Source organism: Branchiostoma lanceolatum, chromosome 16 (assembly GCF_035083965.1).
Source record: "Branchiostoma lanceolatum isolate klBraLanc5 chromosome 16, klBraLanc5.hap2, whole genome shotgun sequence".
Lineage (NCBI taxonomy): Eukaryota > Metazoa > Chordata > Leptocardii > Amphioxiformes > Branchiostomatidae > Branchiostoma > Branchiostoma lanceolatum.
Genome location: NC_089737.1, coordinates 15,714,005 through 15,738,312, shown reverse-complemented (window position 1 = coordinate 15,738,312; position 24,308 = coordinate 15,714,005). Strand labels below are relative to the sequence as shown.

The 24,308-nt window shown below is 43.3% G+C and overlaps 1 protein-coding gene across 1 annotated transcript in view; it reads right to left on the bottom strand.

The window, feature by feature from the left end:
* Positions 1 to 16,685: 16,685 nt before the first annotated feature.
* Positions 16,686 to 24,308, bottom strand: part of LOC136421522 (A disintegrin and metalloproteinase with thrombospondin motifs 15-like) — a 30,986-nt gene continuing 23,363 nt past the window's right edge. The window contains exons 7-12 of the mRNA XM_066408848.1: positions 23,846 to 23,950; positions 23,126 to 23,377; positions 19,562 to 19,724; positions 18,957 to 19,026; positions 18,728 to 18,891; positions 16,686 to 17,908 (exon numbers count right to left, since the gene is read on the bottom strand). Of these exons, the coding sequence (XP_066264945.1) occupies positions 17,123 to 17,908; positions 18,728 to 18,891; positions 18,957 to 19,026; positions 19,562 to 19,724; positions 23,126 to 23,377; positions 23,846 to 23,950 (1,540 nt within the window). The 3' untranslated portion in view covers positions 16,686 to 17,122. The remainder of the gene's footprint in view (positions 17,909 to 18,727; positions 18,892 to 18,956; positions 19,027 to 19,561; positions 19,725 to 23,125; positions 23,378 to 23,845; positions 23,951 to 24,308) is intronic.

The window sequence follows — 24,308 nt, the reverse complement described above, 5'->3', positions numbered from 1 at the left end:
TCACATGGAATGGAAAAGTGTACTTTTCACACCTAGACTAATAAACAAGATGAATTCCATCCACCTTGTCTAAAACATTTTTTTCATCACTCTCCTAATTTGATTCTTCCAATAGAGGCGATAGAGAATGTATGTTACAAAGGGCACCATGCACCAATTTGTTTTTTTTGTCGAAATCAAGTCAAATTTTGGTCACTCGGCAATTGCTGTCTAGTGGAAAGGGTGCCTTAGTGCTGTCAGTTTCAGTTGAAGCATGGACTTACAAACTTGTCAAATCAGTTTATGGCAGCTCTGACTAGAAGCATCTTGAACAAAGGAGATAATTCAGTTTAGCCTTACTTCCCTGTTCTATACTAGAGGCTGTGACCACTCAAAGATTTGACAGAAAACAAATTTCAATCTTTCCGCATTTTCGTGTTTTGTTGTCTTTTTAATCATACTTTTACATCTTGCTTCATATGCGAATTATGAAATCAAGGGCAACACAAATCCAATTTTGGTCGCTGTACAGTCACTCAGTGATCACTGTCTAGTAGAAAGGAGGCCTTAGTGGCAGAGCTTTGCCGTTTGCTGTCAGTTTCAGCTGAAGCATGAATTTACAAACTTGTCAAATCAGTTTACAGCAGCCTTGACTAGAAGCACCTTGTGCAGAGGAAGTGTCAAACCTCGGAGCTCTCCTGTTGAGAGAAAAGTTCCAACCTGCACTCTGGCACCTCAAGGAGGCAGCATTTCTTTCTTAAACCCTCAAGACATTTCAAGGACACCCTCCTGTGCATTTAAGTGCCACCTGCAGTTTTGTCTCAAACCTTGCAAAATTCTGCTATTCGCATGCTACTGGAAAGGATTGCAGTCCTTGGATTGGGACATTAAACCATGGGCACCAATTTCCCATTGTACAAAGTGTAACCTCTTGAACTTTCACCAATCATCTAGCCCCCGGAAATTCTGCTATTTGCATGCTACTGGAAAGGGTTGCAGTTCTTAGGATGGGACGTTGAGCCATGGTCCACTGTTCATTGTCCAAACAATGAATATCAAACCTTTCCTGTACTTTGAGCCTGTTGTATACTGTATACATAACATCTCTCATTCTTGTGAAACTTGTGGAAGAATAGCCATTTCATTTTAAATTTGAATCCTTTCTTTTAAGTTAAACATTCAAGTATAACTTTCAGGCAAACGACATCTCCAGCACCAGTTTTCAATGCAACGTTTTAACCCATTTAGAGAGAACAAATGTTGAGACAAAAGAGAACACTGAGTAGAAGAATTAATTAAGCTAACTTAACGCAAAAGCAACTGATTGTTAGGTTCAATGTACATGTAGATAGAAGAGCAATTTATTCAGCAATGCATTTTTTGTTTAAATACAGGACTAGTACGTACTACATTGCGAGTGTACTTTTTGTGATTTACTGAATGCTAAAAATGGATTGCAAAAAGAAGGAAAGGGGCAAACTATATGTAAATACACCTTATTGTTAGGACAATGTATATGCCAGTTGTTTCGCAACTGTTTGGCTGTGTAATGTTTAAGTTGACCTGGGGTAAACCCAGAGTTGTCTATGATGGAGAGCTCCATTCTCTAAGTCATCAGTTCTTGTCCTGATGTCACGGCTTGTCTATGAACACACGAGTTGAGTGACGGGGTACGCAGCGGTCATTACGGCGGAGAGTTCACACTGTAGGCTCCATTACCTTTGTCAACAGAGACTGTCTACGGTTACTTATAGATGTTTCAGGATCATTCCTAATTCCGACATGTGTTCAATGTGTTCTATGACACAGTCCTATTTATTAATGGTGTTTGTGAGCCTTTTTTTGTGAGCCTATCGTTCCCCTTGGAAGCTGACCCTCAATCACTGTATTTATTCAAACTGAATTTAAAGCTTCAAACCTGATAGGAAGGTGTTTCTCCTAAGTAAGTAAGTAAGTTAGATACTTGTATGCGAAGGAGGTTGTGGTTATCATAATTCATTAATTGTTAAGATCAGGACTCAAAACATTTCATTTCTGCAATATATCAGATTCTTATAGAAAGCATTTTTTTTCTTTAAGGTTGCAAGATTTTCTAAGCAATCTCCCAAACCTCTTTGCAAGTCGGACATGTGTCTAGATGCCTGTTGACTGATTGATCGATTGTTTGATGATTGAATGATTACAATCGTTGAATTTTCATGGTCATCTAATATATTCTTTTGATTCTTTTTATTTTCCGGAATATTGTCCCCAAAACAGTTGTATCCCTCACACATGCATGTACATGAAAACCTCCCCGACATACCAAATGGAACAGGCCAAGGTCAGACTGAGTTGATAGGTATGACAGCAATGTGGCCTGTGCCACTCTCCAGTGGGGGGTGGCATTACTCAGCGTCTGGCTATAAATCTTGCTGTATATTTGGTGTATTTCTGAGATAAGAGCTGCCAGACTGGGCTGATAAGAACGACCTATTTGTAAAGGTGAACCTCAACGTGCGCCCAGGGGGGAGGGGGGTGACCTTGAACACAAGGTGGTTCCTTCTCAACTGATAAGGGTTTGTACAAGGCGATGATTGAAAAACATAGTTTCTCCATTTCTTAAGGCAGGAAGTTCTTTTATAGGTCTTCAAGATGGTAAGACTTGGAAATTTGTACAGCAAAGTGATGTTTGCGAAAGAAAATCAACTGTTTTGTGAAAGATCGTGACCTCTGTGGTTTTTTGTGACATTATTTACATTCTTCAGGCTGAATTGTTGCAGACCACCGGGGAGGTACCAAAATATGCATCAGATTGTAGGAAGGAGGGGAAAGTTTGCAATCTGAAAGTTCTCTAACAGCTTAAGTTTATAACCTGCGCAGCAAGCTTTCTGTTGGCCAAGCTTGCTCTGTGTATACTAACGTTTTACATAGGTGTATTGGTGGTAGAGAGCTTTAGGTGTCAAACCTCTGCACATAAAAGAACCCAGCACACTTATGGAGAAGAGTAGGGGTTACCCAGTGCACTTGGCCAAAGAAAGCGTGAGTGGTAGCAAAGCCGCGTTGCACTGCTTAGCTACTTGAAAAAGTATCATGCTTCACCTCAATTTAGAGTGACAAAAGAAGACTTTAAATTTATTTATCATTTAGTGCTTTTGATGACTACATACTGTGTCTTGAATTAGCTGTTTTCTCAACAATTTTCCACATCTGTGCTATGGAAAGCCGACATGTTCGTGTAGCCGGCAGAACTTTGCTTTGCGGGTTCAGGCTGTACAATGTCCCATGCTGAGGGATATCACATAGTCGGAATGCTGCACATGTTTCCAGGCAGCCTGATCCTGATCACTGTAACCATGTACTCTCGTGTCTGTACAAATGTACAACATTGCTCGTATTACCCAAGCTGTGTGGGTCATCCTCAGACAGAAAATTGTTCCGTTCAATTTAAGAAATATTTGAAACTGACTTTCAGTTCTCAAACAAGCACTTATTAAAAGGTTCGACGTAACCTTCAGTCTGCCAAGAGAGACGTTTGCATGACATTTCTATTGGTTATGGGGTTAGGCAGCAGGGAGAAGGTTAAAATGTAGTTTTACACAATCATACATTTGCAATCTGTATTGACTACAAGTACATGTCAAAGGCTCGTTCTCATTTAGATGTACACATTTTGTAATCTCCGTTGCCATTAGAAGTAAGACGTTCCTGACTGTAAGATATGCCACATATAAGGTACGCAACTGCCGTTTTTAAAAGCTAGAAAAGTTTTAAGTCGTCATAAAAACTACAGTTTGACACCTTATATGTGGCATATCCTAATGCCAGGAACGTCCTATTTCAAACGGTAACGGAGATTACAAAATGTGTACATTCAAATGAGAACAAGCGCAAAGGCAGACTACGGGTGGATTGTATGAAGTGCTGTTTTGGTGAGATAAGAATTTGCACAAATTGGATTTTATTATTTACCTAATATTAACCTTTATCACTCAGAAGTAGCCGTGTGGCACCCCATTCCCTTTTGGTTACAGAGTTAGGCAGCAGGGAGAAGGTTGATTTTTTTTCTGTTCATTCCCTTTCCTACAGTTGTTTAAGTCTGGTCAGAAGATTGCCCTGTGTCTGTGCCAGTCTGTGACAATAGTCTAATAGTTTAGGGCTGTTCTAAAGGCCCCAGTGTTGATCATACACGTCACTTATCCGCCCTGACGTGCCCTAAACAGTCTGGGATGCCGGCCTGTGAAAGAACCCAGCCTGTCTGAACAGTTCTGCATGGGTTCACTTTCCATGCTCCCAAACTCTGTGGCATTTTACACAGAATCACTGTCTTAAAGTTGTGACGACTTCATCGAAATTCATTAGAAAATGGGATTTTGTGAGGCATTTTATTACCTTTGCCAAAAAGTTAATGTTTTCGGGTGCATGTGTCTGTCTGTCTGTCTGTCTGTCAGTATACAGCATAACTCGAGAAGTCGTGGATGGGTCTTGGAGTTGGTAGAAGGAAGAAACAATTTGGACACCCTAGCGGTTTTCTATGGTACTGCAGTGGAACTTCTGGTTTTGATATCTCATATTCTGTACAAGCTATGAATATGATTACAATCTTTGGTTGGTGTTAACTCTTGTATCATAGCTTAGACTGTAAGATTTCACTTTCCATCCAATCTTTTGTTTGTTTTATTAAGACTTCCGTTAGTGCTCAGTTTTACTGAATTTCACACTATTCTAGAGTTTGCTACACATTAAATGTGTATAGCCTCAATTTTGAATGTTTTGACCCTTTGTTAGAGTTAGACTGTAGGATTTCACTTTCCGTCCACCTAAACAGTTTTGGATGCCTGACGTTGACAGAAGCCAGCCGGCCTGCTAGAGTGAGTGATGCTCGCCAGGTGCACCTACCGAGCAGGCCCCGGGTCTGACGTCTTCTTAAACGTCTTAGAAGGACTCGCTAACGTCTTAGAAAGTTGTGATAAATCTTGATCTGGCTGGCAGCATGTGAGGGGCGGGTTCAGTGAACTTTCAATTTCAGTTTCCGACCCTGAGTCTCTTTAAATGTCTGAGAAGGACTCGCTAACGTCTTAGAAAGTTGTGATAAATCTTGAGTCAGCTGGCAGCATGTGAGGGTCAGGTTTAGTCTGTGTAGTGTCGCATGAACTTTGAACTTTGACACATCAGCTCGGCAGTCTCACTCAGAGACTGAATTGCACAGATTCACAGTTCGTCTTTTCTAAAACTTCTTCATTGTTAAAATAACAATACAAAATTACACCAAGCAGGCCCTGAGTCTCTTTAAACAGCTTAGAAGGACTCGGTTACGTCTTATAGGTTTGTGATAAATCTTAAGTCGGCTCGCAGCATGTGAGGTTCGGGCTTAGTCTAGTATGTACATTTGTGTAGTGTCACATGCTGGTTACAAAGATTTGGTTATAATCTCCCTCGACACTTCGTGGTTTAAAAAAAGACTTCTTATACAGGACGAGTAAAGACAGAATTTCATCAGATTCTATATCTGGAAGGGGGTGTCGGGAAATAGGGAAGGATCTGCAAGGGGGGTCTCGACAAAGCTTTATATTGAATTCAGAAGAACCCCCTACGTATTACGCTGAAATCAAGGAAGCCAATTACGCACAATTTTGTCACCTCACTAAGAATAACGTGACTAACACTTCGATTTACGGGAAATCCAAATAGGCTGCCTACGCTTTACGGAAAAGAGCATGCAGACCCTCATAGGGTTGTTGGGACATATGGTTTAACCTACATGTAACTGACCCTTCCCCATTAGAGTTGAAGCCTCTTCAGAAAAGTTTTAAAAGTCTGACAGTAGGTGGCCAGGTGCAGGGTTATACATGGAAGTGTTAGACTGGGGGCAAGCCTACAGATAAACTGTAATTAAGCAGAATCCCAGTCCCAAAATAGAAAAGTTTTGGAGCAGTGCTAAAAATAGGTTTATCAGGAAGCGGCCAGGTGCAGACAAACCTTAACCTTTAGCTTGCTAAGGTAGCCATTTGGCACATGATTTGTATTGGTTAAAGGGTTAGGCAGTAGGGAGAAGGTTAAGTGATAGACAATAGGGTAGCCTGGAGATCTTGTTCTTGTGGTACAAATGTAGAAAAGGTTTAAGGGCTGTTACAGCTTTCCTGTCTTTAACAAGGTACAGCCGTGTAAAGGTCACAGTCATTGTACACTTTCCTCCTGCAGTTTTTGGTAGTTTTGTAAAGAGGACTGTTCTAAAAAGGTTAAACAGACTTTTTTGTGCTGGTAGGTAATGCCCTAGCCTGAAGAATATATTCTCATCAGTGTATTGATATTTTTAGTTAAGGCCACGCCAATTCAATTTCTTCGTTAACGGATTTTTATTTAACAAAAAAAAAATTAGAAAAAAAAAATTATGAATCAAAACAGAAGGCTGGGCCAGCCTTCTGTTTTCATGATTTGATTTTTTTTTCTAGAAATTTTTTTTTTTAAATAAAAATCCGTTAACGAAGAAATTGAATTGGCGTGGCCTAAGGAATCAAAGCAAAGATTTAAGGATCTGTGATTGCATAGAATTTGTAGTCATTAATTGCAAAGGGACAGTACCCCTTGCAACTTTTTAACTGCAGGATTGGGCCATGAAAAGAACACTCAACATAAAAGCCTTGTGTGGTCAGTAGACCTAGTAATATCATCTGCTTTAAGAACGCATATCTCCTTAAGGAAAGATCTGTTTATAGTCTAATCCCTTCCTAATGTCTAGACTCTAATATTAACTTATAGGTTTCTTCAAAAGCCTGGAGCTCGTTAACTAATGTGTCTCAATTAATGTACTCTTCCTTAATAATATCTTGGAAGTTAGATCTGAAGCCACCCTTGATATGTTTATAGTCTAATCCCTGTCTTGTTTCTTTAACTTATAGGTTTCTTCAAAAGCATGAAGCTCGTTAACTAATTTGTCTTAATCAATGTCTTCTTCCTTAATAATGAATTATCCTTAAGAAAATCTGAACCCTCCCCTGATTTTTTTATAGTCTAATCCCTCCCTTGTCTCATTAACTAATAACTTTGTGTGGCTGCCTGAAGCTCGTTAACTAAAATATCTTAGTTGATTATACTCTTTCTTAACGATATCTTCTTAAGAAAATCTGAAGCCTCCCTTCATATGTTGATAGTCTAAATCCCTCCCTTGTCTCATTAACTAATAGGTTTGTGTGGCTGCCTGGCGCTCGTTAACTAACGACCGGGGAGCCAGGCCCGTTGGCTGACAGCTGGGCCTCTCAAAATAATCATCCGCCGACTTGTGAACATTCCTGCGTCTTAGACCTCTTGCAAGGAGAGGCTTGCACCACCGCAGAAGAAAGACATGATCCTTAAGTGCCTGTTCAAGAACCGGATCGAGTTTCGGGTTCTTCAAGTTTTCGTTTTCAAGACAGACAGAGAATCTTAGAGAAAAAAAATGATGTATTGGACAAGTACAAGTCTTAGAAAAATGTGCTGTGTTTGACAATAACACCACCGCAGAAGAAAGACAATCCTTAAGCAGAAGAAGAAGACACGATCCTTAAGTGCCAGCTCAAGAGCCGGATCGAGTTTCGGATTCTTGAAATTTTCATCTTTAAGATAGACAAAGAATCTTTGAGAGAAACGTGCATCTTTTGAACAAGTCTTGGAAGAGATTTTTTGGTGTATATGACAATAGTGAAGTCCTGATTCTTAAGTTCTTTCTCAAGAGCCAAATCATTTGAATATCATCTTCAAGATATACAGAGAATCTTTGAGAAAATGTGCCTCTTTGATTTCACCCAAACGCATTGCGCCCAAGAACAATCAACGCAACAATATGAGGACACCTAGGATTAACTTCCTCTTTGAGAGAGATGACACGATTATCATTAAGTTGATTAGATGCTCCTTAAATTGTGGCCCTGCCTGCCCTTTCAGATTCCGGCTTGCCCCCTGCATACATGTTATGGCTATCTGGAAGGGTCTGTAACCTTCAGAATGTTAACGTAGCCCTTTGGCTCCAAGTTTGTATTGGATATGGGATTAGGTGGGAGGGAGAAGGTTAAATGCTATTGATGATAATAACTAATAGGGTTGCTCCTACTTCAATGAGGACTGCAGAAGAGTTCATTTTTTTCTACAGGGACCATTTTTTACAGTAGGAGGTTTTCGCAATGTTTTAATTTTGTCAAGTCAAGTAAATGCTTTAAATTTATTTTGCTTCGAAATGCTTAAAACAATTCTGAAGCATTGTTTAGTCACAGAAACCTATTTGGGGTGTCATTATTTTGCAATAGAGAACTGTGAAAATAAACCACTGTGAAAATTACAAGATTTACAGAACAGTGCCTCGGAAGTTGCATGGTTCCATGGAAAACATTTCTTGTGTATTTTGTTAGCTTCTAGAGTTAAGTCAGCGGAACAAAACACTCATCACTTATGTGATCCGTTTAGAGTCGGCGCTTTTGAACGCTCGTTAAAACTTCCATACAATTTATTAAAACATCTAGATGTAATAGAGTTAAATACTCATCTGCGACCTTGGGTCATGGTCGCGGTTTAACCTTCAATTAATCTGCACAAGGTCACTCCAAAAGGTCGTCTTAGAGGTCGTCCAAAAGTCTTATAGCCGCAGGGTCCTGCCAACATTTCGGCTCCTTCAGACCATTTCTGATTTTATCTCAATTTAGCTGTCCAGTTTTAATCTACTCTCAAGGAAATTGGTTTAAGAAGTTTACAGAGTGCTTTGGGGGGATGAGGCAACCATTTTGAGTACGTCTTAAATAGGAGACTGGATATTCAGGTTCCTTTAATATGTTTGATAGTTGCTCTGCTTTCTTCAACCCAATCATCATCATCATATCGGGCAACTTGCCCAGACTAAGACTGCTCTCTCCCTCCAGGAGTCACGGTCCGCCATAAGTTGGTCTAGATCTTCTGGCCTCACCCCTACATCCCCAGCAAGTTAACCCAAGTCAACCCAATGAGTACATGTATTCGTAATAATAAAAGTAAATGTTGTGAATTGGTGCATTGAAACTGAATATCAATCTTTTCTTTTTACAATGTTATAAACCACTCTTAGCCAGCAGTGTAACGTATAATTGGTGAATAAGGTTTTATTCTGCCAAATGCAGAATTCAGTGATGCATCATGAGAACATTCAGCTTGTTTTTTCAAGGTCTGACGCTCCAGTGCAAGATGGTCAAACCTAAACAGCCTCTGACTCTGAGTAAAACATTTTCCAATATTGAGAGCCACAACTTTAGTATATAGTTCGTCTGTCATAGTCAATGAAGACCTTGACTTCAGTTGTCCTTTAGGGCAGATGAGACTAATCACTCCAATTTATGGCCCTTAGAAGTTCTTAAGAAGCTCAGATTTCCAGGTGAGATGCCCGAAAAATTCCTCTAATAAGATCCTCTTCAAATGTAATCCAATCTTGTCAGCTCAGGTGTCTCTAAGGAATTCCTCCGAGGAATGTGTGTTTCTTGGCGTGTGTCTATTTTTGGCTCTCCTCCTGAGTTGAGCTATTTTTAGCGCCCAGCTGGAGTCACCTGAGACGACCCTAAGGTGACCCAGATTCACCTGACGGCTTCTGATCAAACTTCCCGGGATTGTTTTACCTGGTTGGTCAAGGGAGGGTGACAACTGAAGGTGGTCTTGTTTTAGGGACTTTTTTTATGTAAAGGTCCTGGGTTCGAATCCCTAGCCGGCCCCAATGTTGTGCCTTGGTAGGAAAGGCTCTTTACGCCCATTTCCTCACTCAACTCAGGTGAAAATTCCAATACCTAGCTTTGGTTAGGGACATCCTCTCGGTGTGAGTGGATCAAACCTTACAGTCTGGTATTACACAGCTTGTACTAACCGAGTTAATGCAGTTAACTGGTTATGCAAAACAACAAAACAAAAGTGAAGGGGCGGCCCATTTACACAGGAATACTGAAAGCCAGGTAAATTTGTTGTACAACAGAAACATCTTCAGTCCTATGTTCAAAGCCAAATGAATTTTCAGTGTTTGTCTTCATTTTGCATTTTTAGAGTACAGAAAATTTCACTGCATGTACAACCTATGAGAAATGGTACCAGTTTGTCAAACAGCTGTGTCTTTTTTATCACTCTCTCACTGATAAGCGCCAAACATAGCAGCACGTTTTCCAAATTAGAAGCCACCCCTACAGCGTTTTTCCCTGTTCTCAGCTTGTTAAGGGCCGGTGTTACATGGGAGAGCGTCGTGAAGGTGTCACTTTCAACTCCACGTTTGTCTGTGAGTCTCCAGAGCTGCCTGTAACTGTGCTGGGATCAAAGCATGCCTAGACTTTCAATGCCACACATCTAAAGCAGACATTGGCCTCCGGACCTTCTCCAGACCATGGTTGGGAGTTAGTTGTGAGTTAGGTCATCAATGATTTGGAGGTCGTGTGGCATAACAGCAGGGTGTTCGGCCCAGAACCAAGAGGTCCTGAGTTCGAATCCCCCGATGTTGTGCCCTAAACCGAAGTAAAAAAAAAAGAAGTGATTTGGAGTTGGTGGGTAAGTTGCCTACTGATCTTTAAAAGTCGTCTGTGAAAGATGATTATAGATTTGAATTTGAAAAATCGAAGTAATAAAGTCATGCCTAAATTTTCCACGTAAGGCCACTAGAATGTGATTTATCGATAAGTTCCTCTTAGAAAAAAGTGATTTAACTTTCTGGCTGCTAAGGTACTGTTTGGCACCAGAATTGTATTGGTTATAGGGTTAGGCACCAGGAAGAAGGTTAAAATCAAATACAACAGCAGGACCTCCAAAGTTTGTTTCAGGCAATTGATGAATGCAGTTCATAAGCTATGGGAGAGAGAGAGGGAGTTTATAAAATTTTTAGGCTTGCAAAATTGCTAGTTTTCCTTTTCTTTTCTGCAGTACCCTACAATTTTTATCGCAGTGCAGGCCATTTTGAAGAAAAAGAAAGACTCTGCCTTCAAACATCATTGCTTATCTGATCCACCTTGATTTATAACGAGCTCATTTTCTACAAGGCCATGGCTGTTGCATGTTTAACCTATTATCTTCTTGTTTTGAGGCTGTTTCAGATTAGAAGGACTTCGTTACAAGGTCTTGATTTGTGGCACTTCTGCAATGTGGCCATCTGGTGAAAGTAGCGAGATTTATTGCTACCTTGAGAGTTCCCTACAGTGCCCTGGGGATGAGACTTTGCAGCAGACCTACCCTGGGAAGGAGAATGTTACCTAAAGGCCATGGCCGCATGGAAACAAAAACTGTCTCATTTTCAGTCTGTCAGTCAAAGAAATGGAAGGCATGATCAGTCAATTCTACATTGTATCATGGCAGTTAATTTTGAACACTCAATGACTTTTGACATTAATACATCAGGTACATGCATGTACTGGAAACTCGCATTTGCCCCAGTTTTCTTTGTCAGTTTTAAGTCAGTGCAGAATGATCTTGGTGATCGGTCACTTGAATTCTTAGGAAGATTTCATGCCGAAAAATCTTATGAAAATTTGATGCACTCAAGTCGCTGATTTCTTTTTTTGTTTTTAGTGAACAAAGTTTTAGCGGAGTGTACTGATATTTACTACCAACACACAACGCAAATTTTGTGCTCATTATTAAGCAGAATGTTTCGGAAAGTCCTGCAGTATTTTGGTATCATGTACACGATTGTTTCATTAGATACTACATGATCATAACTCAAACTGCAAGCCTCCACCCTAAATGCTCACTCCCCCTAACTGGACATATGTAAACCATTCCCTGAGTCTTTGGGCCGTGAAATTCAGAGTGCTACATGTGGCTTATATTACACACTTTTTCTCATTCCCCCCTTCTTTCTAGCCTACTGCTGACAGATTCCAGTGGAATTTCTGCATGGAATGCTGGCTTCCATACCTTTGTCCCTACATGGCCTGGAAGTAATGAATGGGGCCTACATGGGGGGCTACCATCGTCAACGTATTACGTCAATTTCGACAAGCTGGCTTCACTTTATGCTTAAGTCAGCACCAAATATGGTATACATACAATGCACCGATTATGCTTTACGTTAGATTTGAGCAGTCCAGCTACAAATTATGTGGGATCAAAACAGCTTATTACGCTCTACGCAAAAGGCAGCATGTACATGCAGAGCCCTATGGCAGGAGTGGGAGGCTTTGGCAGCATTATTGCAGTCATGGGGTTAGGAAATGGGTGAAGGGAGGTCCCTACAGGTTTGGGGTAATTCATCATGGTCATGAATGAGAACCTGTTAAAGGTGAAATGATCCACGCATGGTCATTCTGTATGTCAATTAACTTCAGCAGTTGAGTAGGAATTAATTCTTGACCCTGCAACTCAAACTATTTCAGAAATGATTTTTGTTACCTCATTAAACACATCTACGTTAAGTGTGAAAATTTGTTGTTGAATTTGCTTTTTTGGCTCTTTGGTTGATTGAATAAATGAATAAGATGACACTGCTTCAATCTACAGGGTGCGAAATACCTGGTTGCACGTTGCACAGTGCAACAAGATTTCGGTTGGTGCAAGTTTATTCCAAACCCAGGTAGCACAGTGTGCAACCTTATATTTTGAGCCAAAGATCTCAATCGGAGCCCTGGAAGCTCACAAAAACACAGTGTCCCTCTCATAAAATTCGGTAAATCTTCAATTGAAATAAAGAAATCAACACTTTTTCGTTTTAAACCATCCAAAACCCTTCATAGATCGTTAGCTGAAAAAGACGAAAACACACTGCCCTCGGCTAAGCGAGATGTTGTTAATGTTAGGTCAGTGGGAACACAATACTATCTAATATATATTTTGAAATATTAGTAGTATCATACGCTACATACGAGCTTGATTTGAAGAAATCGGTGAATGTTGCTGGAGCAACCTGAAATTTGGATGTGCAACCTAGCATTTGCCCTAGGTTGCAACATGGGCAACCTGGCTCAAAAAAGTATTTCACACCCTGATCTATCATTATTCAGGTCACAGAATACTGGGAAACGCTTGTCAAGAACCTATAGAACCTAATGATTTCAACTTTCTCATTGTTGGCGCTTCTTTTATTTTGGCACTAGATCTGTACATGTTACAGGGTCAAGGCTACGCAGAAAGGTTACAAAAGTTCCACGAGTCTTCGATAGGGTCAAAGTGTTGCCAAATCTTGTTTTACATTTCCGCTGTTTAGCACATCATTTTTCAGGCGTAATTGCTTTGGTGTTTCAACAAGATGTGGATTTGTCAGACGCTGTGAGACTGTTATCAGAGTCCTGTGGTCACACTATCTTGGGTTTCCTCACACTGATGCGTCAACATCCTGTGATAGCCTACTTAGCAGGCTTATTAGGAGTTGGGCTTTGGCAGAATTATATGCTGTTTCTAAATGTATGTCAGTTCCATAAAATCAGAAAATAGGACACATGGCATACAGGTAAGTAGGCATCCTTCCATCTCGGGAAATGATGGTGGCACTATGATAGTATGATAGACAATAAGTACAAAAAAGCCCACTGATAAGCCTGCTACGGAGGCTAGTCCTGTGGTCACACTTGCTTGGATTTCCCAGGACTGATGCAGTTTTAACCTCCACTTCTTGGAATAAAGGGAGATGTAGGCCGAACAAACCACGTCAAGTTGTATATTATGTTTCAATTATGCAGGCTTCTTGAGCTAACCTCAGTCTGGCAGAGGCCAGGGTGTTTGAGGAGAGGGTGTTGATGCTGAGACTTACTACAACTGCATGTTTTTGTGCTCCAACTCCTCAAGACAGAGTGCCTATTGTTAAGATGTACACAGAAAGTTCTCTGTGTGTCAAGTGTTTTCAGCACTGGGGTTACAGTAACTGTTACTTTCACTTCACTTTAAAAGATGTAAGGCAGAGAAGAGAGAAAATACACTGGGTGGCTGTATTGTTGAAAAGCAGAGTTTAGGATTTAATGGGTTGAAAATAGCTCGACTCCATTTGGGGCTTTTTTACAAAAAAGGAAGAGTCAGTCACTGTTATGTTTAGCAGAAACTTTCAGTTTGGCCTACTGAAAAGCTATTCTCCCACTGCTTCTACCAAGATGGACAGATGATATGTACAGTATGTTCAGGCTCAATGTACCAAGAAACTTGCCTTAGCTCCTTTTGTCAAGATAGATGAGACGATGATTACAACAGCAGGGGTCTTATCCTAAGAACTGCAACCCTTTCCAGTCAAGCATGAAAGTCTGATAAGAGACCACCGTTTTGGAATTGCAATTGAAAGTTGCTAAATATCTCTAACAGGCATGTTGAACAACTTACAACAACTTTGACGATGCAATGATACAGTCATTGTATCTAGCAGATTCGATGCATAAATAACAACTAATTAAAATATATCTAAGGTGTTACAAGTCACTATCACTCCCGCTGGGTTGGCAATAAAGCTGAACAAACGATTCATTCAAAAAACATGTTTTTAAAAAGTTTGGATAATTTTAGGAAGAACGTCACAAACGTCCACTCACCCCAAGCTTAATAGAGAAGGTTCTCAACTCTTTAACCTTCTTCCCATCACCCATTAACGATACAATACAAATTTTGTGCCATAAGGCTACATCAGCAGGGAGAAGGTTTTAAAAAATTTGGTTATTGTCCAGCTGGTGCCGCCCGTGGAAGTGATATTGACTGACCTGACCAGACGAGGATGTAGCTTTCAACGTTACCAAGGACGCACACGGTGGTGAGGAGATCCGCAGACTGAGGCACTTCATAACAGGTGATGCTGAGGACTGCCAGCTGCTGGACACTGCTGCAACTCTGTCTAAAGTGTACAGTCCTCGTGATGATCTCTCCGCTGGGCTGCCACTCTGTCCCAGACTGTTTTCATCTGATGAAGCACACGGAATTCTTGCTGCTTTATTGTCACAGTGCAGTAATGTTGTAGTCCTTTGGAACATTCTGCAAGTATTCCCATATCTGTTGGACGTTGCTGTAACTCTGTCACAAACTGTCAAAAACTCTGTGCAGCAAAAGTTTTCCATTGAAGCACACTTTCAGTATTCCTGTGATTGTGACAGTGCTGTTGAGTGTTGTAATCCTTTGGAAATATTCTTCAAGTAGTCCCGGATAGTGTAGTTGCCTGGTGGCTGGTTGACATTGCCGTTCACATACTCACAGATAACTCTGTTGAGCTGCTACTCTCTGTTCAAAAACTGTCCAGCAATTGCAGTATCCCTCTGCTAGTAACAGTTGTAGCAGATGTCATGGATGAAGTCTGTTGGAAACCACTCTGCAATTAGTCCCAGAGGTTGTAGCGTAATTGGCCTGTGGCTGATGCACATTGATGCAGCTCTTTCCCAAACTGTCGGGCAAGAGTTTTTCTCTGAAGCACACTCACAGTATTCCAAGTGATTCCGTACCAATGTGGTCATATCCTTTAACTTTCTTTCTCTATGATGACGCGAAATTTCGACTGAAATGTCACAGTTCAAGCTGAAGTTGCAGTTCAAATATGCTTGTTAATCCATATGTTGTAGCCAGCACTGTTGTAGTGTCATAATTTTATCATTTCATTCAACTCTCCTTTTGTATGTACAGTAATAGGATCCCTTGAATCACAGTTCTAAATGTGCACTGGCTTCATCTTACTCTCACAAGTAAGTGTTGGTTCTGTAACCAGGCTATCCTGGCAGCATCCCTGATTTATCCGTACACTGACGGCCACTTCAGGAAGCAGATAACGTGTCTGCCAACTTTTCCTGAGCAGCCTTGGAGTTGTTGCTGTGATCAAGGTTGCCCCATGCCGGATACTTGCGGCAGATATTCCATCTTTGGTCCTTAAGGCAATTTCAAGATGTCAGCTGAGACTTCCTTCTTTGATCTTGTGAATTTCTCAAGTGTACTTCAACGTTACGAGATATGTAAACTTTCCTTGAAAGACAGACATCTACAAAATAGCTGATTCCTTGAAAGTTTGGAGCCAGGTTTCAGTCCAAATACATGATATGGTTTGTGGTCGGGTCGCTTGAGTCACATTTTCTACTTGTCATAGCAACCATACCATTGAAAACAGCTGAGTCGAAAGCTTCTTGTGACACTGACACATTTTCTGTCTGACGAGATGTTGCATCATCTTGGTTAATGGCCTTGCCGTGGATCAGGCGAGGATATCACGCACGAGACACTCGTTGCGCACACGCGAACCACGAAGCCTGCGATCTCTCAACGCGGTATTTTATCTAAGCGTCTTCAGGCCTTCCTCACAGCAGCCCACCTCCCTGTGAGTTAAAGTTAAAGTGACCCAGGCGTCTTCAAGTTGATAAGACGCAAAGAGGTGGCACCCATCTCCATTTCTGTAGCCTTTGGACCACACATTTGTGCAAGTCACTACAGCAGGGGGCTGTTTAACTACCATACTCTTTCCCAAATGCTGAGTGGGCCTGCCGAAAGGTAAATGACATGAGAACATTTCATCAAGTAGCGGACTGGGAACCTTCATGTACACAAGAGCGGCGTCATGGACAGTCTCAGTGCAGCCTGTGGTCTCTCCAACACTCAGGAGGTGTCACATGTAAAGAACTGTGAGCTCTCCATTCAGAAGAACTCGTAAGCCCACTTAAAGGCGGCAATGTGTTGGCTCGTTGGAATATGAAAGGTCTAGTGTTATACCCCGGGGAAGACGCTTTTCTGTCAGTGGACCTCACCAGAAACATTGCTTAAAGACAGAAAGGGAGAAGCTCAAGAATGGAAATCCCTCACGTATCCATGTCGGGTTGTGAATACAAGTAATGTAGACAGTAAATTTTCCTCTTCTCTTCTATGCTACAAGTCTGAGATGGTTTAACAGTACACATGTATGTACACGACGTCGTAGTCTCAGTGACATTTTGTGAGGTCTGAAACTTCCTTGCGGTGTTTTCTTTGACTTTTTCACAGAGTCTGACATGTTTGCAACAGCGCCACACACAGAAAGAAGTTTGTACATCGCTGTGGCCCCCTTTGCTTGTCACGTACCTACGCTGCAATCTCTAGGCCAAGATTGTGAAGTCTGCGTCCTTCACTCCTCCTTACTTCGCACCTCCTTAAGGCTTGTTCTCACATTCCTTGGGATGCTCTTCCTTGAGTGTTTGTAGATTCTTAAGGAGCTTGGCCTAGTCGTGAACTTTTAAAGAATCTTAAAGAATCCTAGAAGTCAAGTTCAAGAGCGCTAAGAGCTCTCCCGTCGTCATCTGTACCACCGTCGGGAGGAACACGACGAGGTGTTGCAGTCCTGAGTGTCAGACGGTCGCGTGTTCATGTCGCACTCTCTGTCGGGGCCTATCGCCCCGTTACGCAGCCTGCAGCCGACAAGTCTTAGCTGCTGCCCCCGGCCGCACGGCTTCGAACACTCGCTCCACCCCCCGTAAATCCACTCCCCGCAGCGACTCGCGTAACACCGCTCGGTTTCGGTCGGCTTTTCCGCGGCGTTGCAGCCCCTGCTCGGCCGCCCGTATTGGTCTAGACACTGCACGCTCCGTCTTTTCTCGCCGTGCCCGCACGATTTAGAGCACCCTCCCCACGACCCCGTGTACCACGTAGATCGTACCGCGTTGGGACTGGGTCTTGTGGGCGCCTGCGGCGGGAGCATTCGAGTTCTTGTCCGCGTGTTTTCTCTCTGTGATGTGAACTGCGTGGAGGACTTCGGCGCGAGGTATGAGAACTTCACCTGAGGTGGGACGTACTCGGACGATATGACTTCGATAATCAATTTTTCCCGCGTCCGATCTCGTATCGAGATTTTCTCTTCAACGGTGTCGGAGCCGCTGTAGGACAGAACGGCGCCCCCTATGTCGAGTTCGTCCAAAGCTGCCATGCGAATTACGTATTTTCCGTTGATGAAGTATTTTCCCTTCGCGTTGCGAACGGCGAGGTAGTTTCCGTCGACCTTCTTCCCGTTGTACGACACCTGGCGGATCTCGATCCGAGTCGATCCCGCGGGAATCTCCAGCGCTGTGCGGTAGCCGTAACCAACCTGTCGTGGCAAAAGATATAGAAGTTACTTAGTACCCCAAAATCCCCATACATTTATGAATTGATGCCCAAGGTAACAGTTACTCATTACAAGCAACTGGATAGATATTGGAAACGGTTGGAGACCTTTCAGGTAGCATCCGCTATCTTTCCTCAGTGACTTGCGAAATGTAGTGGGTGCTGCTTGAAACGTCTGACTGTTTCCAAAATCTGTCCAGTGACTGTTACCTTGCATATCTTGTTAGACGACTTTCTTCACTCCACCCAGGGGTAAAACTGGGTGTATTGTTCTCCGTACGTGGCACAGTTAAGATAAGTTATACAAACTTGAGTGCAGTGCCACGTCGTCCTTGTCTGTAAATTATTTATTTATTTATTTATTTTGATTTACCACATTTTGTGGAAGGATTGACATAACAGGTGAACTATCACCTTTTCAAGATGTCATCCTAGACCGGACTGTAAGATTTGGACCATCGCACACCGGGGCATGCCCCTACTCTTTTTCTAAAGGTGTGGTGGGTTCTTTAACGTACGAGGGGTGTGGCTCTCCCCAAACACGGACCTCTATTTAACGTCCTATCCGAGGGATGTCCCTAACCCTAGATGAGCTAGGTACTCATTTACACCTGACTGAAGTGAGGAAAGTCGTATTAAGTGCCTTTCCAAAGGGCGCAACGTCGGGGCGCAAGTTCGGACATGTCTCTGGGCACAGCCCGGGATTAGATCCCGGGTCCCATTGTTTGACAGCCGCGCCCTCTACACTTGCGCCACACGACGCCACACAATTAAAGTAAATATATAAAGAAAAGAGACTGACCTTGTTGTATGACCCGGACACTTTGGAGCATGACTCGCCACGTCCCCCGCAGATGCCGCACTTGTCGCGCTTGGCAGTGGAGCCGAGACGGTTATCGCAGCCTGTCTTCTGACACCGGCCCTGGATACAGACTCCGCTGATCTCAGGTCCACAGGGGGTCCCATCTATTACCTGAGAGGCGGGATACAAATGCGTTATAAGAAGTTTGAGCCGAGCCGGTTATCGCAGCCTGTCTTCTGACACCGGCCCTGGATGCAGACTCCGCTGATCTCAGGTCCGCACGGGGTCCCATCTATTACCTGTAGAGGGGGGGGGGCACAAATGAGTTATGATAAGTTTGAGCCGAGGCGGTTATCGCAGCCGGTCTTCTGACACCGGCCCTGGATACAGACTCCGCTGATCTCAGGTCCGCAGGGGGTCCCATCTATTACTCGGGGGGGGGGGGGCACAAATGTCTTATTAGTCGGGGGTTGTGTGTCATAACGTCATGATGTTTGGCCTAGAACCCAGCGGTCCCGGGCTCGAACCCTATGATGCCACCGATGTTGTGCCCTTGGAAAAGACACTTCGAATGGAGACGTTGTGCCGGTTGTCTCGTGTTTGAGGACAACCACACCTCGAGTACGTTAAAGATCCAAGCTCACTTATCGAAAAGAGTAGGGGTCTTTTCCCCAGTGTGAGTGATCAGACCTTACAGTCCTGTCTTATGCAGCTTGTATACCTACTGTACACAACTGATGAGATACGTTTAGAAGCATTGTGTTACGCAAAAAAAGTTGTGTTTTAAGCCTACCAGTTGCAAGCAAACGAACTGTAAGAGGAGCCTTTCCTCACCTTTTCCCGGAGTGTGTAGAACATGGTTGTCCCGGCAACCCGACAGGTGAGTTTGCAGCTGTCCTTAAGTGACACACCTGAGTACCTGGGCACCCAGCGCGTGTACCTGTTCAGCCCGTTAATGTTGAAGTGCTGCCCGTCAAACTTCCCGCACTGCTCTGCCCTGCAGGGGGGAAGACGAGCAAAAAGAATTAGTAATCTTGTTGACATGACAAAATTATAGGCATTTGTCGATGCAGGTTACGCATCCAGGTAGTACACTCTAAAAAGCTACTCAAGCAACGGGATACATGTACTTTTTGTAACTTGTCAGACGTTTCAGGTAGCATACACGATATATCGTCAGTCACTGGCAAACGTGCAGGGACTTTTGTATTGCTCTATAGATCTACACAATGCATTGATAATACACATGTATCACATTTTATATATGATATGTATCAGATATAAATTGGAACACGTTTTTTGTGAAGTGTACCAGAGTTATTCTTCGCTTGGGCTAGAGATTGCATTGAAAAGTAACTTGTAGCATTTTTTAGTTCACCTTATTATGAGGGCATTGAACTCGTAGTCCTTCCCACTGTAAAACATTACATCATGTACCACGTAACGCCAGTAATGGCCCTGCATGGCATTACATCGATGTGTGCATTATGTCTAGACATTGCCACATTTCGTCTCCATCTGTGTAGCAAATGTTCCAATTGTAGCAAAAACACGGCGTCTGGCCTTGATTCGACAGGTGTGTGACTCTACCCTCCTTAAGGTTCACACCTGTGCTTGCACATGTACGCCGATACAAAATGCTCCTATTGTTCCCTTGCGACAATGTTGCAACACCTTGGCACATGTTTATAGCACTTATGTGGCGAATGACTGCGATGTTTATACCAAACCATCGGATATGTGTTGGTACTCTTCGGGTCTGTTTGCAGGGTGGGGAGGTTATGTAGCGTCAACACTGGCCACACACGTGGTGGAGAAAGAGTCAGAACACGGATGTGTTGTTAGGGCTGTGGACTTAGGACCTAAAGGTTCTGGGTTTGAATCCCTAGCAGGCTCCGATGTTGTACTCACGGGAAAGGCAATTTAACCGCATTTCCTCATTCAACTCAAGGGAAAATGAGTACCTAGCTTCGGTTAGGGACGTCCTCTCGGATGGGACGTAAGGCGGAAAGCCCCGTATTTGAGGAGAGCCACGCCGCAAGCGCGTTAAAGAACCCACCACACCGATTGAAAAGAGTATGGGTCCAATCCGGTGTGAGTTGATCAAACCTTACAGTCTGGTCTTCCGCAGCTCGTACTTACTGTACAAAACCGCCGCGTTCTGCGAATCCCCGGTTGTGTGAAAGATAAAAGAAAGCAACTCTCTTATGTACCCAAATTCGTTTTTTGCACAGTTGCAGGTAACATTTGAAACCACCTGTTTACTTTCCAACAAGTGCAGCGCAGATGTTTCCAACATTAAATCAGTAGCATCGGTGTCAAGGTCATGAAGTTATTACTCGTCACGGGGAACCCTTTATATCTTAACCAATTAATAACCACACATACTGATGGTGGCGTAAAGCTGGGTAAACGGTGAATAAATCACACCTAACGCGTCCAGATGTAGCGATTTATCGGAAGGTTCCAATGTAATTGTGTTAGTCCCTAACCGCAGGAGTTTGACCACCACATCGTGATATGCAAAGTGCTGGGGTTTTGTGCGTGCTTTGGTACCGTACTGTCGCATTTGCCCTTGGGGAATTCCTACCTACAAAGTCCCTGGATACGACCTGGTCCTTGAGAAGACATCTTAGACAGTGTCAGTGATTTTTAGGAATTTATGGTAAGAAATAGTCACAGAAAAACGCAGTCAGTAGTTTAAGCTGCTGTGTTACGCCGTATGACGGTTATACCGGCTGACTAGTCAATTGCTGGAATAATATCTTCTTCAAAGCTAGAGATGAATCGAAATAATGATACGAAGAACTCAAACCCTATGGATCCCTATGGGCTGAACTAATGTAGTGTTGCTCTAATGGGTTCCAAACTAGAGGCGCACAGCCTCCAACAAATGGAGTTTGAAGGGAGACAAAATATTTAAGTCTGGACCCCAGAAGTGAGGGGAGATGTTTGGAACAGGAGACGCTATCGGCGCCATCTTGACGTGTTGCCATGAGGGCTCCCCGAGAGGATTAATAAGGATTAACTCGGATTAGGACCGCTTTTCCCTGCTGCTGCTGGATCAGACCGATATCTGATGACCTCAAACGACCTAGCCTCCTCCATGATAATAATAATGGTAACTTTATTGCAAGTTCATGCCCGAACGCTAATTGCAGAAAACAAGTGCATGGGAATCGACATTGGAACTGTGAAAGTTCTATGTTAACTTAGGTTGAGTAAGGTTGGGTTTGACTTCTTTTTTGAAGGCAGTGGAAAAAAAAGAGACCCACGATAATAATGAAAGAAAGACTATTGTAATACCTTGGCGTTCATTGACAGTTCATTAAGAGATCATCAGAGGATCTTGGGGATAATGGAGCACTCACTGAAAGATCGTTTGATCGGTTTCTCACAGGCCCAATTTACATTGTACACACGGGTTAACGGAGACGACTCGGGCTGTGTCTGAGGAGCTTTGGGCTTTTCATGGGGAGTTTTTCAACGAGAAGACGCTACTCGCGTGGCATAGAGTTCTCCTTGCACCGTCCTGAGTCGACTCCAAGTGTCGCTGGATTTCCTAAAGAAGCTTCATTTGTTCTCAGGAACTCCCCACGTTTCCCATAATGCCCAAGCTTTGGGCTTCTCATGTGGAGGTTTCCTACTAGAAAACACTACTCGAGTGGCCCAGAATTCTCGCACAGTCCTAAGTCGACTCCAAGAACCGCGTGTGTAAACCAAGCCCTAGTGTCGCTCCTATGGATTTCCTAAATAAGCTTAATTTGTTCTCAGGACCTCCCCGCGTTTCTCATAAAGCCCAATAAGCAACAGTCAAACAAATTATCAGGTAGGAGAAAGGGACCCCCATGTGCCGCCCACCTGGTTAAACAGATTTATTCCTGAGCCCATTGTGCCTGTGTTGTAGTAAACCTGGTCGCGTTGTCCCGCAAATACAGCCCTTTCTCTCCCTAATGTTTGAGGAAGCTGTCATAGGTGAGAGGTCCACGTGCTACCGAACACAACTGTACCGCCCCTGTTAACTACTAACTGTTACCAAAGAAGTGAAGTAGCAAATTAGAGGTGTTTTGGTCTTCGGTCCATTACCAGTGAATTTTGAGGAAATGGTAGCAAGTAAAAATTTTAAAGTGCCTAGCCTGTCGTACACTATATCTCGATGTCGGGGACTGATTTCCCCCCTCTTTGACCAACGGATAGAAGACAGTCTTTTCTGTAATAAGACGGCTGAATTTTGCAAGAATGTGCACATCTGCACGAGTATTCCAAGAAGGCCTTTTCCATTTTCGACCGTACAATAATCGTACGGCGAATGGGACCGGGTCCTTAGTCGGGCTGTAACAACAAAAGCAGTAAAATCAAAACGTCTGTAGTCAAAAAAGAAAGGAGATCTTGACTCACCTGAAGGTGTCCTTGCCGTCGCTGCTGCGCGCGGCCGGGCACGGGTCCGTGCGGCACGACCGGTGCTTCGCCGCCTCGCCCCGGCAGAAGTCCCCGCCGTTCTTCGGGGCCGGGCTGTCGCACTTGCGGGCGGAGGACTGCACCCCGCCCCCGCAGGACCGGCTGCACGACCCCCAGGGCTCCCACGAACCCCACCCCCCGTCCACACGGACCACCTCGCGCTTCTCCGTGCACTTGCCCTCCTGGCACCACCTGGAACATTGGACACATTTTATTGGTATAAAAGTAGAACCAGTAGATGAGGATGATGCTATGATGATGACGATTGATGATGGTGATGTTGATGATTATTAAAGATGTTCATGATGACGATGATGATGTTGACGATGATGTCGATGATGTTGACGATGATGATGCTGTCGCTGATAATGCTGATGCTGTTGCTGATGATGTTCATGATGTTGATGATAACGATAATGTGGTTGAAGATGATGAAGTTCATGATGATGTTAATGATTATGATGATGATGTTGGTAATGAGGATGATGAAAGCTTATGTATGTTGACATGATACTCAATGATAGGTAATATGATTAAGTGTAAACTTTCCATCAAAGGTGGACTTCCTAACAGTAACAGTGATGGCCCTGCCATACTGCCATGCAGGCACGATCAGGTGTCATAGTGAGGGGCGTAATGTCTTAAGAATGCAGGACGTACCTGTTTGTACCGCACGACGTCCCGTCCGCCCAGGGCATGTGGTACGTCTGGCAGACCCGCTGGCCCTTCACCATGGTGGTGCACCACAGCTTGGCACAGGTGGTTCTGGGGAAGGTACGGGTGGTTAGTTGTGTTCTAGCTGGACTAGTGAATGTTGAAATGTCTTTTTGCTTAGTTTTTGATATCACAGAATTGAACTCTTTTTCATAACATTCACGCTCCCCGTAATTATTAATACTTGAGTATGAGATGTTTTGAGCCCTTCATTTCCTAATGCCAGACAAAGAAAGCATCTATCGGACATTGCAAACCCCGTTAGTCGGGTGCACCACAGCTTCGAACAGGTGATCCAGGGACAGGGTCTGGGTGGTTAGCAACAAAATGTAGGCGAGTATGGCCTGTGGTAGAACAAGTAGAGTAGTGCTTTAAAATGTTTTTCTGGTTTTAACCTTAACCTACCATC